This window comes from Micropterus dolomieu, linkage group LG01 (assembly GCF_021292245.1).
Source record: "Micropterus dolomieu isolate WLL.071019.BEF.003 ecotype Adirondacks linkage group LG01, ASM2129224v1, whole genome shotgun sequence".
In the NCBI taxonomy this organism is placed as follows: domain Eukaryota; kingdom Metazoa; phylum Chordata; class Actinopteri; order Centrarchiformes; family Centrarchidae; genus Micropterus; species Micropterus dolomieu.
Genome location: NC_060150.1, coordinates 53,154,547 through 53,169,567, shown reverse-complemented (window position 1 = coordinate 53,169,567; position 15,021 = coordinate 53,154,547). Strand labels below are relative to the sequence as shown.

General features: G+C 39.6%; 1 protein-coding gene across 1 annotated transcript; it reads left to right on the top strand.

Annotated features, from left to right (window-relative positions):
• The first annotated feature begins 3,756 nt into the window (after window positions 1-3,756).
• Window positions 3,757-7,758, top strand: LOC123986973 (small integral membrane protein 28-like). Its single transcript, XM_046075490.1, has 2 exons — window positions 3,757-3,855; window positions 7,336-7,758. Exons 1-2 carry the CDS (start codon window positions 3,757-3,759, stop codon window positions 7,756-7,758), a joined length of 522 nt encoding a protein of 173 aa, XP_045931446.1.
• Window positions 7,759-15,021: the final 7,263 nt, after the last annotated feature.

Here is a 15,021-nt window from a genome sequence, read left to right as displayed (position 1 = left end):
ATAGGTAGACGTCTAATAGACATGACATGCTGGTAAAAATATTTTCTAAGGCCACAATAGCAAAAGTGTTTTCATTTAACCATTAATTAAAAAAACAATTCATTCCATCAATATCGGCAGCACAAAAAATACATTTGTGTATATGAGCCAAATTAGTTTAGAGAGTAAACAGAGTAGGGAAACATACAACCCTAAAATAACTAGTTTTATAAATCTTAAAAGAATTAAAATACTGAAAAAAAAGAATACAGAGCTGCATCACTACAGCGCATGTAAAACTGTGCTGACCATGGTTGTTCTTGTTTTCTTTTTGAATACTCAGACAGAAAACTGTTTAGTGATAATCCATCTGCCCAGTTATTTCATCTGTGGAAAGCAGGAGATCTCAGATTAACCTTGAGTGATTAAACAGAAAAGCAGCCATGTTAATGTTACTGGAAATGGTCGCAGCTTTTCAAGAAAACCTTAAAAATGTGCATGAATTCAGTAGGTATTATTAAGTGAAATGTAAAATTTTAACATTAACTTCTACAAAGCAGAAGATCACGTGTGCATCATAGTGCAGTAAGAACGCAGGCCACCCTCCCCAAAATAGGGTTCTGTAATTCTATCTTTGTAACTTTAAGATGCATCTGTGTTCTTTTCTTTATAAGTGCGGATGAGATATGGCAATGCCCACCTCTGGATCCATTATCCTGTTCAACCAATTATCTCACATTACACACACCTGTTCCAGGTTGACTGTGTGTTTACCGCATGTCCTTGTCCATTCTGACTCTGATGAAGACACATCAGTGTTGAAACATTAGTCTTTTTGCACAATTAAAAGCTGCGAGTGAATCAGTGTGTTCCAGTAACCTATTTTGGATCTGCTGTCAGCTTTTACATTGTGTAGCTGTTTGTGTCTGTCTGCAGTCAGAAAGTAGGAGACGTCGAGTCGTCACACTCATCCTCATTATCAGCAGTCACGGCTTAATGGCTTGATTGAAGGCGTGTTGAGGATTTAAACCAGATTGAGTTAAGATTTTACTGATTTGTAAATCTGCACAGAAAATCAAGCTTCAGCTGTTCAGTGACAGTGAGAGACTTCATGAGCTCTGTTAAGCTTCTGTGTGAGGTCTGAAGACGGCTTTAAACAGTTTTTATCTCCTCTGATACTGGTGTCTGTGACAAAATTTCCCCTGAGGGAATTACTGTAGGTCATGAAAGAACTGTGGTTTAGTTTGGTGAAATGAAAAAGGTGAGCTATAGTGAAAGAACAAGAATATTGAAGTAGTGTCTTCTACTACCTGTTGTATTCTTGTAATCTTGTAAGCTCTGGTTTTGTCTTTTCATTTGTTGTATATGAAATAAACATCCTTAAAATGACCTTGCCATGGCCACACTTCTTCCAATTCTGTAACTTTTTATTTGTTTTATAATGATTTACTGTTACATGTCGATAAAATGAGTTGTTGACTGTAAAATTTCATTCTTGACAAAACATTATTTTAAAAAATGACAAATCGTGTTTTGAAAACCTGCTATTTAACTGTGTTTTTATTTATTATTTTATACAGCTTTAAATATCTATTTTATATACAGTATTATTATTTTTAAATATTACGTCCCTTTGATTAAATTTATTACATAAAGTTTTTTGGCAGTGAAGAAATTATCAACACAACACAACTAGACAAACTCAAGGTACACTTACTAGCTTTTTCCAGAGCTTTCAACCACATCTTGCAGACTTCAGTGGCAGAAGGACTTTGCTCAGTTGACATCATCATTGTTATCTCTATGAAGACCAAAAATTCCATGTGCTGATGAAGACCCTGAAATGCAGTTGAAAGGGCTAGAAAAAGCTAGTGAGGGAACATTGAGTGGAGCAAAGTTAATAAAATCTTGAATTATAGATTTAATTCAAGAATAATAATATAATATAATATAATAATAATAATAATAATACACTTTATTTTTATTGCACTTTTCAAAACAAAGGTGTTTTAAATGGTTGACAAATACATTTCAGGACTGAAATCAGGCAAATCAAATAATTAAAAAGAGTACGAGTGTGAGAGTACTGTGTATATATGTGCAATACAGATAAAAACAATGAATAAAATAGAACAAGTATTGCACTGATTATAATGATCAATTTGAGTGATCAAAATAAGGTCAGAACAGGTGACCTACTTTTCACATGCCACAGCTTTTCCATACAGTAAAACGTGCAGATAAATCTCGTGGCTAATCCATCCTATAGATATTTAATCAAAACTCATTTTCAGGTATTTTCTCTCTCACGCAATATTTCAATGGGGATTAATGTAAAGAGGATGCACGCCAGCCTCGGGCCGACTTGTGTGTTTGTTTCCTGCAGTCTCACACACACACACACACACACACACACTGCAGACCTCACAAGTTCATATTCATTTATTAAAATAAAATAATTTTATAACTACACCAAAAGACTAAAAAAGAAATAAAAAAATAGGAGAGTCAAGAGCCGGTCAAAAGTGTTTTTTAACGGCTGATAATGGCCAACAGAAAAATATTAATTCAAAATAATTTTTTTTCAGGTAAGAATTCTAAACCTTTCTGGTTCAGACTTATCTAATTTGCAGGTGCGTTTGCTTTTCTCTGTTGCATGTAAGTTTGAAACAATTAGTTTCAACCCTAATGTTTTTTAAACTTCTCTGCTTTTTGCGCTTTATTTAGTGAAACTGTTGGGGGTTCTTTGCAGCAGGACCAGATTAACCAACAAGTGGGCCCCTGTTCAGACGCACCCACCTCAAGTTAATTTTGTAAATGCAAATTTATCAAAGGTATCAAAGTGACATATGGCACAGTGTCCCTCTGCAAAACAGACCCTCAAGATTAGGTAAAAAATGCATGAGCCACTTTAGGGCCCCTAACCATATTGCTATCTGCTGTGCACATGACCAAACACAAATCAAATTTTGAAACGTTAGCAGAGAAAAGTGAATGTTCAGACTCAAACAGAGAAAACTGTTCTCGTCTCTGTGGCAGATTTTCTCTTTTCTCTGTATTATAGTTGTAGACACATGGTCACGCACACACACACACACGTACACACACACGTATGTATGTAACAGCTGTGTAATTTTACAATAAGTGAGTTTTCTCCTCCATTGTGTTCCAGGTGGTTGAGATTTGATCTGAAGAGGAGCCTCGCCCTTTTCTGTCACCTACACACACATTTTTGTATTTTTATACCTATGAAGATCTTCATGACATAATGCATTCCCTAGCCCTTTACACTGACTTTAGCCATCACAGCTAAATACCAAAAATTCAAACCTGAACATTAAAACCAAGTCTAAACCCTCTACAAGCCCTTTGACGGCCTTTCCAAAAGTGAGGACCAGCCAAAGAGTCCAGTCCCAGGGTCTAAAACAAATTGTTCCTCACAAAGGTACACACTCACTCCCTCTATGATATAGGGCAGCTGCACAACCCTAAATCCCATCACTGGCCCGAATCCAGTTGCTCTGCTGCATGTGTCGGCATGTGAGCATCTACTTAGCTCGTGGCCCCTCCCATCTGGGCGCCAACTCCGCCCATCTCACACTCCACTCCCAACACCTCTCCCCACCCCACCAACAAAAACAACCCTCTCCTCCCTGTTCTCTACTCTGTTTACTCCACTGGACCAACAACTGGATGCTTTAGTTGATCACCATCTATAGACTATAAACACACATTTCTCCCTCCTTCAATCCTCCACCACCAAATCACCTGAGCATCATGCGGATGCTTCTGGAGAGCAGCTGGATGAGGTTTGGACCAGCAGGCAGAGGGTCGTACGACTGGGTGACACGAGCACCTTCCACACAGGAGAAGCAGGTGAATAGAGTTCAGGGTTGGGGTCAAATCAAAATGTACCTCCAATACTGTGGATTTAAAATCTCTAAAATGTCACATTTAGATTCATTGTGTTTCTGTTTGTTTTGTTGTTTTAAAATTAAAAATTGATCAAAATCAGAATCTCAATTTGAAACCATTTTTGAAACAAACTGTGTAGTCAAAGATGATCTGGTGCTTAGCGTGACATTTTTTATGCTTTTTTAGTTTGTGCTCTGTTTTGTTTGTATGTACTTTCCTTTTACATTTTGTGCAGTATAAATACCCATTTTTATACCACCACCAATACCTAAAAAACTCAAGTACTAGTACTTAAGTACTATTACAAAAATGTATTTGTATTTACATTACATTACATTATTTCCATTTCTGTGCTACTTGCTCCACAACATTTCAGTGTGAAATATTGTATGTTTTACTCCACTACATTTATCTGACAGATGTAGTTACTAGCTACTTCTCAGATTAAGATTTTACATCAAAAAACACAAGATGAACTTCTATAATACAGTACAAACAACCTTATAAAAAACACTACTTGTCACAGGTTTAGGATGTTTTCTGTGTGAGTTGTTAGCAGTTCTATATGTGATTTCCCCTTTTAACCACTCAGATGGATTTATTTAAACAACTGTTTGAGGTCACAAGATGTAAAATTATCAATATTTCACAACAAGGAAATAGAGAATAAATTCAGAGGATCAGAGCTGTGTTTTTTTTTTCTTTTCTCTCCCATTGGTCATCTTACAGATTTATCTGGTGACCCTTTGGAGAGACCCGACCCCTGGGTTGGGAACCACTGGAGTAAACTATATGTACACTTTATCTGTATATAAAGTGGTTGTAACCAGCTCCGCCTCAAGCAGCTACAACCATAAAATGCTGCATCAGCATCAATAATCTAATAATGTCATAAATGATGATTTATCAGTCAAAGGGGCCAAATACATTTATTTTCCCTCTTCCCTCTTGAAAACAGAAAACAAAGTCACAATCAAATTCACCTGACAATTGACATCTTCATAACTGCTGAATTCATGAGTTTAAAATAGGATCATGAGCCAGAAAAGGTTCCTGCTGTAAGGCCTCTAATTTCTTACTGGAGATCAATCTTTCTTTCTTTCTTTCTGTTGTCCCTTGAGAATCCTCGAAGCCTCATTTAAAGTCGTACACTTTCAGGACAGCAACTCTTATTGAGGGCACACTCAGACGGATTGAGAATTAAAACTGTCCAGTCCTGCAGAGGACCAGAGTCAGCAGGGTGCTGGCTCATCAGGCAGCATTAACTAATTGCTAGAAGACTGGGGGAATTTGGGACACTGTGAGCAGATGTAAGCTGCACCCTTCTTGTCTGGATCACAGACTTGTAATGCGTCGTGAGCAGCACTGCAGATTTAAGCTGTTCATTCTCACAGAGGATCACTCCCAACAATGTGTGATGAAACTGTTACAGATGGTTAAATAAGTTCAATCTTGATTGAATGATGAAGTTGTTTTTTCCACAAAACCTTCACAGTATGCAAAATTAAATGAGAGAAAAACATCTTTAATCTTTGCATTTATTATCACTGGTGCCAAGCTTGATTAGTGAAGTGTCTTAGTGAAGAGAAATCTCCATGTGAGATGGTTAAAAATCTTGGAAATGGTTGAAAGCACTCGTTTAACTAAAGGAAAAACAGAAACACAAGCAGTGAAATGATCAACCAGATTTTAAACAAAATTACCTGAACTGTTAGTAAAAATCTATGGCAAACAAAATCCCCCTGCCCAGTAAATCCTGCAGATTCAGAGTGAAGCAGGAAATATCTCTATTTAAAATCTAATAGATGTTTATAACATACATTACAGTTTGGCTGTAAAGTTTTTATTTCATTTTCTAAATATGATATAAACTGTGTGCCAAATAATTAAGATAAAATAATATATTAATAGGATGAACATATTTATATTTAAATACACATAAAAAAAAACCCTCAAACAAATCTATTTTAATTCTTCAAAAGAAAGCCATAAGAATTTAGAATCATTCTATTTTTGTTGAAGGGGGGAAAATGAAACAGGTGTTGAACTTAAAATGAGCAGCACGCTTTGAAAGTTATAACAGGAATAAAAGGAAATTTACAAATGTATGAATAATATGTTTGCCTAAGTATGGTGGCAATAATGTAAATTTAGTTTTGATGATGATGATTTATGTGAAATATATTTGGTATCAGAAAAAGTCTGGGCACAGTAAGCTGCAGTCTGTAGAACATTTTGAGGTTATGTTGTAATGTTTTCTACTGTTCTGTTCGGTTAGGAGTAATTGTCTTTTTTGTGTGTTTGTTTGTTTGTTTTTCATTTACATCTTAGATTCTGTGTGTGATCATTTACAGGCCCAAAATAAATTTCAATGTCAAGTTTTCAGGATAAATAAGATAAAACAGTGGATTTGTTTATAACCTGGCTGATTGTCTGACTTGTTCTACTCACCCCCTGGCCTCCATTTGTGTAAGGGAAGGTTATTTTGTGGTTTTTCAGGCTGCATGCGATAATGTCATTGCTGTAGCTGTGGATTACAGTTTGGACCTTTTTAGAACTGGCAGTCTTGGATATGTGCCCCCAATAATTCTACGCTCACCCCCAGCCAGATAAACATTTTGGGGGGCCCTAGGCAAAGATTTACTGTCGGGCCCCTATGTTCCAATCAATTACAGAGCACAAAGCACACTACAGATAGCAGCTTTATTATATTTTGAGACCAGGAAAACAAGCAGTAATCCTAGAATCCAACCTGGCCCAGGTTTTCTGTAGTTTGTGGTGATTTGATGAAACACAACTTTATTGAGGAAAATACATGTGAACACAATATAAAGTAAAATAATAAAAGGTGCTGGAACTAGATTTTGATATAGGAATCTATAAGACAGGGCCACTACATAACACAATGGTGCATTACCCACTAAATACTGGACATCAGTAATGCAAATTCCCAAACAAACTTGTATGTAATCAAAACATCAAAAAGCAATTGACACACAGCACATCTGGGACGTCTAGGGCCCCTGAAGATTTAGATGATAATCCAGCCTTGCAAATACCACCAAAACATCTCTTTCATATCAATCACATCTCTATATAAAATGTGTATATAGTTTCCATATACCTCTTATTCTTTTATTCTATTTCCATTATAGGCCTATCTTAAATTTTTTATTTAATGTGTAGTTTCTTATTTGTTGTAATGTATCCAGAGCTGCTGTAAAAAGAGAATATCCCTAGTGTGGGATCGATAAAGTCTATCTTATTTGTCAACAAAGAATTTGATGTCGAATTTGATGGGTGAAATTATGATTATGATTCAGAAATATAACCAACACCGACAGGAAAAATATCAAAAACTACAAAAATAAGCCCCTCTGTGCGAATGTCCCCACATAGACAAATATTTCTTGAATTCAACTCTTCTTTGTTGGTCTCCAGGGCTACAGCTGGAATGAGTTGCAGCTGGGAGACGAAAGAAAGTCGGAGCTGGTGGTTTACGTGGTCCTCCCGGTCATCTCTGTCGTTCTGCTGGCTTTCCTGGTCGGTTTGATCTACCGTCGGTGTTCCCGCAGCAAACTGAGCCTGGCCAACATCATCGCTCTGGATCTTCAGGATGCAGAGAGCAGCGCAGAGTTCCTCTCATCTCTGACCAGGAATGCAGAGCGCCACACCAGCACAAGCTCAGATGGATCAGATGGAGTCTTCGTCATGGTCTACCTACCTCCGCCCTACGAGGAAACGCTCACCAAGATCACCCGGGCTGCCAGCCTCTCCAGCTCCAACGACGTGGAGTCAATAAAGATAGAAGATCTGGAGGCCAAGCTGTGTCCAGAGCTCAAGTCCAGCGGCCAATATGTGTGATAAGATGTTAATAGTGCAGTGAAAATAGACATTTTAACTCCAATATTTGGTGTTTTATATGGGAATAATATTTATGTAATTATCATTCAACTCTACAGCTCTACAGAGCTTTTTAGTCTCTATTACCTCATAGATTTGGTAAAACTTGTCTCACTCCCAACTGGTAACATAGACACTTGGTCAAGACTCCTTGATCTTATTTTCCCAAAACTACTTGTTTTGTACTGTTAAGTTTAGGAAAAGATCATGGTTTGGGTTAAAATACATTTCTGTAAGTTAAGTTAGTTATACATTACATAGCTTGTTGGTAAGGTCATGGCTACTTGTAAATGCAAATGCTCCGTATTTGTATAGCGCCTTTATAGTCTTTTCGACCACTGTTGTCACATTAGGAACTGTGTGGAAAACGTTGGGTTATGCACATTTTCTTGTAGAACTGATTTAATTGTTGGATTATAGACACAAACAAAGCAAGAGCTACATTCTTCACTTTATTATTGTCATAGGCGGTTAATCCTTCCAGTGATAGTTATGGCACTAAATGTATTGAGGTCAAGAGCATTCAACGAAGTACTCAGAGGCATCCTGATCACTGCACTCTTGCGGGTAGATGAACCTGAAAATAAACGGAAGAGATTAACCTCGCATGAAGTATGTATATCTTGTTTCTTTTTAAATAAACTGACTGTATGGATTTCATGACTAAATGGTAATTAATTAATCATTTATTGCATTTAAAAGGCAGATTACCAAAAGCAGTACATCCAACTTAATGACTACAAACAGATGAACATAATCACTCACATTGCGCTTAACTCCTTCAAATGCAGCGCTCCAAAACCTTTTTCACTGTGGAAATATTCAGAAACAAAAATATTCACAGCATTGGGATTTAATTCATGTTTGAATCACACTGGGTAAACAAACTCTCTCTCACTCCCTCTCTGTGGACTCAAGACCATCAAGCCTGGCTGACTTCAGGCCGCAACCCAACCAGTGATGTCACAGACAGTTATAAAGGACAAAATACGAGGTAGCCAACGAGGTAACCAAATGGTTAAGACACAATGTCCCCATTCTAGCAGGAGACCTTTGTTGCAAACCAAATCTCTGTACTTGTTGCTTGTCAGACTCTGTATAATCAACTATCCTTAAAGACATGTTTTTATATGACAAGCAAAACACCCACTGTGATATCACTGACTGAAATCTGGTGTGCTTGTAGTGATGAATCCTTTAATTCCATCCATCCATCATCAACCACTTATCCTGCGTACAGGGTCGCGGGGGGCTGGAGTGGGGTACACCATGGACAGGTCGCCAGTCCATCGCAGGGCCATCCTTTTAATTCCGCCTCAAATAAAAAATGTGGCTTTCTTATTATTCCTTAGACTTTTATGTTTAACCTTTAGTATTCACTAATGTATTTTACTAAAGGAATACCACTCTAAAAAAATCCACTGCATGTAAAGGTCCTGCTTTCTAAACCTTTTTTCAGTACAAGTATGTAAGTTTTATTAGCAAATGTAGGCTGTTTATCACAAACAAGAATTTGGACACGATTACGAAATTGTAATCTCAAAAGTAACTAGTAACCATCCAAGGAAAGTCCAAAATCAAGGACAACTGGACTTGAGTGAACTAGAAGATGTTTCGTCCCTCAGCCGAGAGAATTTTTGAGTACTAAAATAACTCGTAGGGAAACTCAGCTATTTAACCTCTAAGTGGTTGTTGTCAAGATGATTGATACCGTGGTTCATTAGTGCTCCTTCATTACACCTCATTGCAAACTATCTGTACAACAGTACCACCAGGTACACATTTTAGACATGGAAGATGAATGGTTTGAAAGAGGTGTCAAGGAAGCCATTTTCCCCAGAGAAACTGTAGCTTAACATGGGACACCACTTATCCCCCACTTACAATGCTGTCTTTTCATGTCTTCCCAGGAAACTAAACAAACATTCTCTTTTTGCCTCAGGTGAAAGTGCCAATGGTTTTAGTGCACATGCGCCAATGTGCATGCAGCGTGTTACAGTTGCCCTGTCATTTATCGTCTTATTTCTAACTTTTAAACTTTGTTTTTATATCCCATGTGTGTGATTCTTGGACTATAAATAATTTGAATGGAAATGGAAAAGAATGGGCATTTAAATGTGTGTGGGAGCTGTCTTTAATTTAAAATCATATTGCAATCAACATGCCAGGATACACCAGTCTTGGGGTTGGCAGGGCAAGCACTTAACCACTGCGCTGATCAGGCACACTGGTTGAAGGCTAATTTGAACTTATTCCATTTGCTCTGGTTTTCATGGACATGAAATGCCTCTAAAGCACCAACAGAGGGCGCTCAATGACCAAACATTCCTGGCACACCACTGTTTAGCTTATATATATTTTATTTGAGGTCCAGTCCACTGTTGTCGAATAAAATATATAGAGCGATCAACTATTTTAAGGAAACACTGATGTCCAGGTAAACATTGAATGCATTCAAACTAAGATACAAATTTAAAAACACCACAGTAAAGGTAATTTATACTCCTGCGTAGGGACTACGTGCGTAGCCATGCATTTATACTTGTGTGTAGGTGTGTCTGTCATTCTGCAATTACATCCCCAAACGCCAGTCGGCAGTAGCGCTACATCGTCCACTGTGTTGACCTTTGCCGGCCGAGCAGGCTTACTTCTGGTTTAGCCCTCCGCTAACGTAAATGGGGGTAAAATTGTAAACGTGCGGCTGGTGTAGCCTTTTCAAATGTTACCAACCGAATGGATCGCATTCTGATAGCGAAACGAGTCATTTCGCTCGGGTTGCGACGGTCAAATATATTCACTGTGTTACAGCCGCCGTTTTGGCCGCTCGGAGGCATTGCGAGGCCGACCAATCACAGAGCTTACGGTCTGCGTCAGGTGAGGGCGTAGCCTCTACGTAGCCCCGTAGCCAACGTCTTCAACTACGCCGTCGATTTGACGCAGAAGTATAAATTGCCCTTAAGTCAGTGAGAACTGAATGCATGTTATGCTTCAAAGCACCAATAGAGAGCAATCTATGACCACAAATGGGTGGCACATCACTGTTTTGATTGTGCTTATATTTTCTGTGACGTGTAGTCCAGTGTTGCAAAATAACATGAAGACACAGAAAGCGACTAATCTTATGAAAAACTTATTCCTTGTACACAATTACTGCATTTAGAAAGACTAACAACATACACATTTAAAACCGACAACTGCAGTCGGTCTTCACACAAGTGTTTGAAGTTGAAAGCATTTATCAATGCTGCCGGAGGTGGGATTTGAACCTGGGTCTGAATGAAAAGAGACGCTTAGGAAACCATCACTCTAATCAAGCAAGCTGTAGAGGGACACGTCTGATGAAGCCACAATTTGGTCATTTGTTGATGGTAAAGTGCATTTGCTTAAAAAAAAAATTTTCAGCTACCATTTTGATGTTTTAAGTTAGAAGATATCTTTACTTTTTTGTTATCATTAAGTTTAAAGTTGAAACGAATTATCACTGCTGCCGGTTGCGGGATTCAAACTCAACACCTGCTTAATTACTTAATGTGCAATACTATCTGCTGCAATTCTGCTGCTACTATTTTTACTGTTCACATAACACTTCCTTTAAATATGTAAATACTGTACCATAACAATTCCTTTAACTGTGTAAATGTTGTACATATACACACACTCCTTTTTCTATTCTTTTCTTTTATATTTTACTCTATTTATATTTCTTTATATACCACTATCTTTATTTATTTGGGGCAGTGGATAAGACACATGCCTTTGGTGTGAGAGACCCGTTTTCAATTCCCCACATTCTACCAATGTGTCCCTGAGCAAGAGACTTACCCCCTAGTTGTTCCAGAGGCGTGCGACTTCTGACATGTATAGCAATTGTAAGTCGCTCTGGATAAAAGCATCAGCTAAATGAATAAATGTAAATGTAAAGCAACACATTTTCACTTCCAACTCGTCACATCCGGATGCTTGGTCAAGACCCCTTGGCGTCACTTTTTTATGCTATTATATGTAGTAGTTTTGTTAGGTTTAGTCACCAAAACTACTTGGTTAGGTTTAGGAATATATGCTTTGGGTTCAAATAAGAACATTAGCTAAGACAGTGATGTTAGATACTTTTAGGGAAACAGACACCGCTCTCCTGGTTGAAAGTCTGGCGTTTGACCAATCCAACCACTCTGACCACCTCCCTATATGGACTTTTAAATTTATATATACTAGACCTGCTTGTAGCGTTGAACAATGACACTAAAGGGGTACCAAATGTGTTTTTAAAAAAGTGATGCCAAGGGGTCTTGTCTAAGCTTCCATATGTGACGACTTAAGAGTGAGAGTTGATTGCCAGAGCACATGCACTGAGAATGGACTTTTCAGTGATGTTTGAAGACATCTTGTGTTTAAATGTTACAAAACGATTTGCATATTCATAGATTCTGGATTATTTAATGAGGGATAAGAAATGCATGTCATTTGAAAGATGCATATATTCAATGTACGATTTAAACACAATCTTCCTGCGCAGGTTTTCTTATATTTAATGCTCTTCATGAATGTACAAGGTGTAAAGAACTTTAAAAATGCACTTACATAAGCTTGTTAAAGATTGTAATCACACAGCTGATGTCATCACTTATGACGTCATCAATAAAATCTGAAAAGTAAACAAGTTTTCTGGATTAAGGCACAGTGCAATTTGTAAAAATGGAGATTCATAAACACACACAAACACAAGCGATTTGTGCATAGAATACTAGCAATGTACAGCTAACATCTGTAGAGTTAGCCAGCTAACTAACGATAAAAAGCTAACGCTAAAGCTAATGCCAACGTAGCTACCGCTACTACGCAACTTGATTTAAAAACTTGATTTGTGTAAAGTGGCCAACTTACCATCCTTCCACCCTACCCACCACCACCACCAAAACTTTTTGGCTGTTTATAATACGTCACACGTATTTGTCATATGCTTTCGTTGTACGGCCACTAGAGGTCACTGCCACAATAAACATAAACATAAGTCGTAATTTTGTGTGGTTAAAACAACCTATATTCTTTTTTTTTGTGGGGGACAGGCTCAAAAAACAACAACAATTGAGCAAAAAGCAAGCAGAACTTGACTATTCATTCTGTTTGCTCACACCTTTGTTGTAGACATGGTCTTTGATGGAGGCTGTCTGACATCCCGTCGATGCCTGGGCTGGATTGTGGTTGAAGGTTCCCCAGTTTGGGCCAGGTCTGGAGGTTGGATAGATGGTGTTGGATGAGTGGTTGTTGTGGGAATGGTGGCTGCAGTGGGATGAATGGGTGTTGTGGGAATGGTGGCTGCAGTGGGATGGCTGGATGGTATGGGATCAGAGGGTGTTGTGGGATAGGTGGATGTGATTGGATGATTGGATGTTGTAGGATGGCTGGATGGTGTGGGATCAGTGGCTGTTATAGGCTGGGTAGAAGGTTTGAGATTATTTGGTTGTGTGGCATGCGTAGATGGTGGGGGAACAGAGGGTGTTGTGTGATGGGTGAAAGGTGTGGCATCACTGGGTGATGTTGGATAGGTGGATGGTGTGGGATCAATAGGTGTTGTGGTATGACTGGGTGGTGTGGGATCAGTGGGTGTTGTGGGATGAGTGGATGGAACGGGATGTGTGGATGTTGTAGGATGGGTGGATGGGGTGGGATCAGTAAATGGTGTGGGATGGCTGGATTGTGTGAAATAAGTGGGTTTTGTGCGATGGCTGGATGGTGTGGGATCAGTAAGTTTTGTTGGATTGCTGGATTGTGTGGGATAAGTGAGTGTTGTGGGAATGGTGGATGCAGTGGCATGGGTGGATGGTGTGGGATCAGAGGGTGTTGTGGGATGGGTGGATGTTGTGGGATCAGTGGGTGTTGTGGGAATGGTGGATGCGGTGGAATGAATGGGTGTTGTGAGATGGCTTGATGGTGTGGGATGGCTTGATGGTGTGGGATGGGTGGATGGTATGGGATGAGTGGATGTTTTAGGATGGGTGGATGGGGTGGGATCAGTAGGTGTTGCTGGATGACTGGATGGTGTGGGATCAGTGGGTGTTGTGGGATGGGTGGATGGAATGGGATGAGTGAATTTTGGAGTATGGATGAGATTAGTGGGTATTGTGGGATGTGTGGATAGTGTGGGATCAGTGGGTTTTGTGGGATGGCTTGATGGTATGGGATGAGCAGGTGTTGTGGGAATGGAGGATGCACTGAGATGAGTGGGTGTTGTGGGAAGAGTGACTGCAGTGGGATGAGTGGGTGGAATGGGATGAGTGGATGTTGTGGGATCAGTAGGTGTTGTGGGATGAGTAGATTGTGTGGGATGAGTGGGAATGGTGGATGCAGGAGAATTAATGGGTTTTGTGGGAATGGTGGTTGCAGTGGGATGGCTGAATGGTGTGGGATCAGTGGTTGCTGTGGGATGAGTGGATGTTGTTGGATGGGTGGATGGGGTGGGATCAGCAAGTCTTGTGGGATGGCTTGATGGTGTGGGATGAGCAGGTGTTGTGGGAATGGAGGATGCACTGAGATGAGTGGGTGTTGTGGGAAAAGTGGATGCAGTGGGATGAGTGGGTGTTGTGGGATGGCTGGATGGGGTGGAGTAAGTGGTTGTTGTGAGATTGCTGGATTGTTTGTGATCAGTAAGTGTTGTGGAATGGCTTGATTGTGCAGGATGAGTGGGTGTTGTGGGATGGGTGGATGTTGTGGGATCAGTGGGTGTTGTGGGAATGGTGGATGCAGTGGAATGAATGGGTGTTGTGGGAATGGTGGTTGCAGTGGGATGGCTGGATGGTGTGGGATCAGTGGTTGCTGTGGGATGGGTGGATGGGGTGGGATGAGTGGATGTTTTAGGATGGGTGGATGGGGTGGGATCAGTAGGTGTTGCTGGATGACTGGATGGTGTGGGATCAGTGGGTGTTGTGGGATGGGTGGATGGGATGGGATGAGTGAATTTTGGAGTATGGATGAGATTAGTGGGTATTGTCGGATGTGTGGATAGTGTGGGATCAGTGGGTTTTGTGGGATGGCTTGATGGTATGGGATGAGCAGGTGTTGTGGGAATGGAGGATGCACTGAGATGAGTGGGTGGAATGGGATGAGTGGATGTTGTGGGAAAAGTGGATGCAGTGGGATGAGTGGGTGTTGTGGGATGGCTGGATGGGGTGGAGTAAGTGGTTGTTGTGAGATTGCTGGATTGTTTGTGATCAGTAAGTGTTGTGGGAT

What these genes read in the sequence shown, in the direction of transcription:
- LOC123986973 (XM_046075490.1), top strand. Translation starts at nt 3,757, where the DNA reads ATGCGGATGCTTCTGGAGAGCAGCTGGATGAGGTTTGGACCAGCAGGC. An exon ending in CTTCCACACAGGAGAAGCAG is followed by an intron (nt 3,856 to 7,335) that starts GTGAATAGAGTT and finishes GTTGGTCTCCAG; the next exon opens with GGCTACAGCTGGAATGAGTT.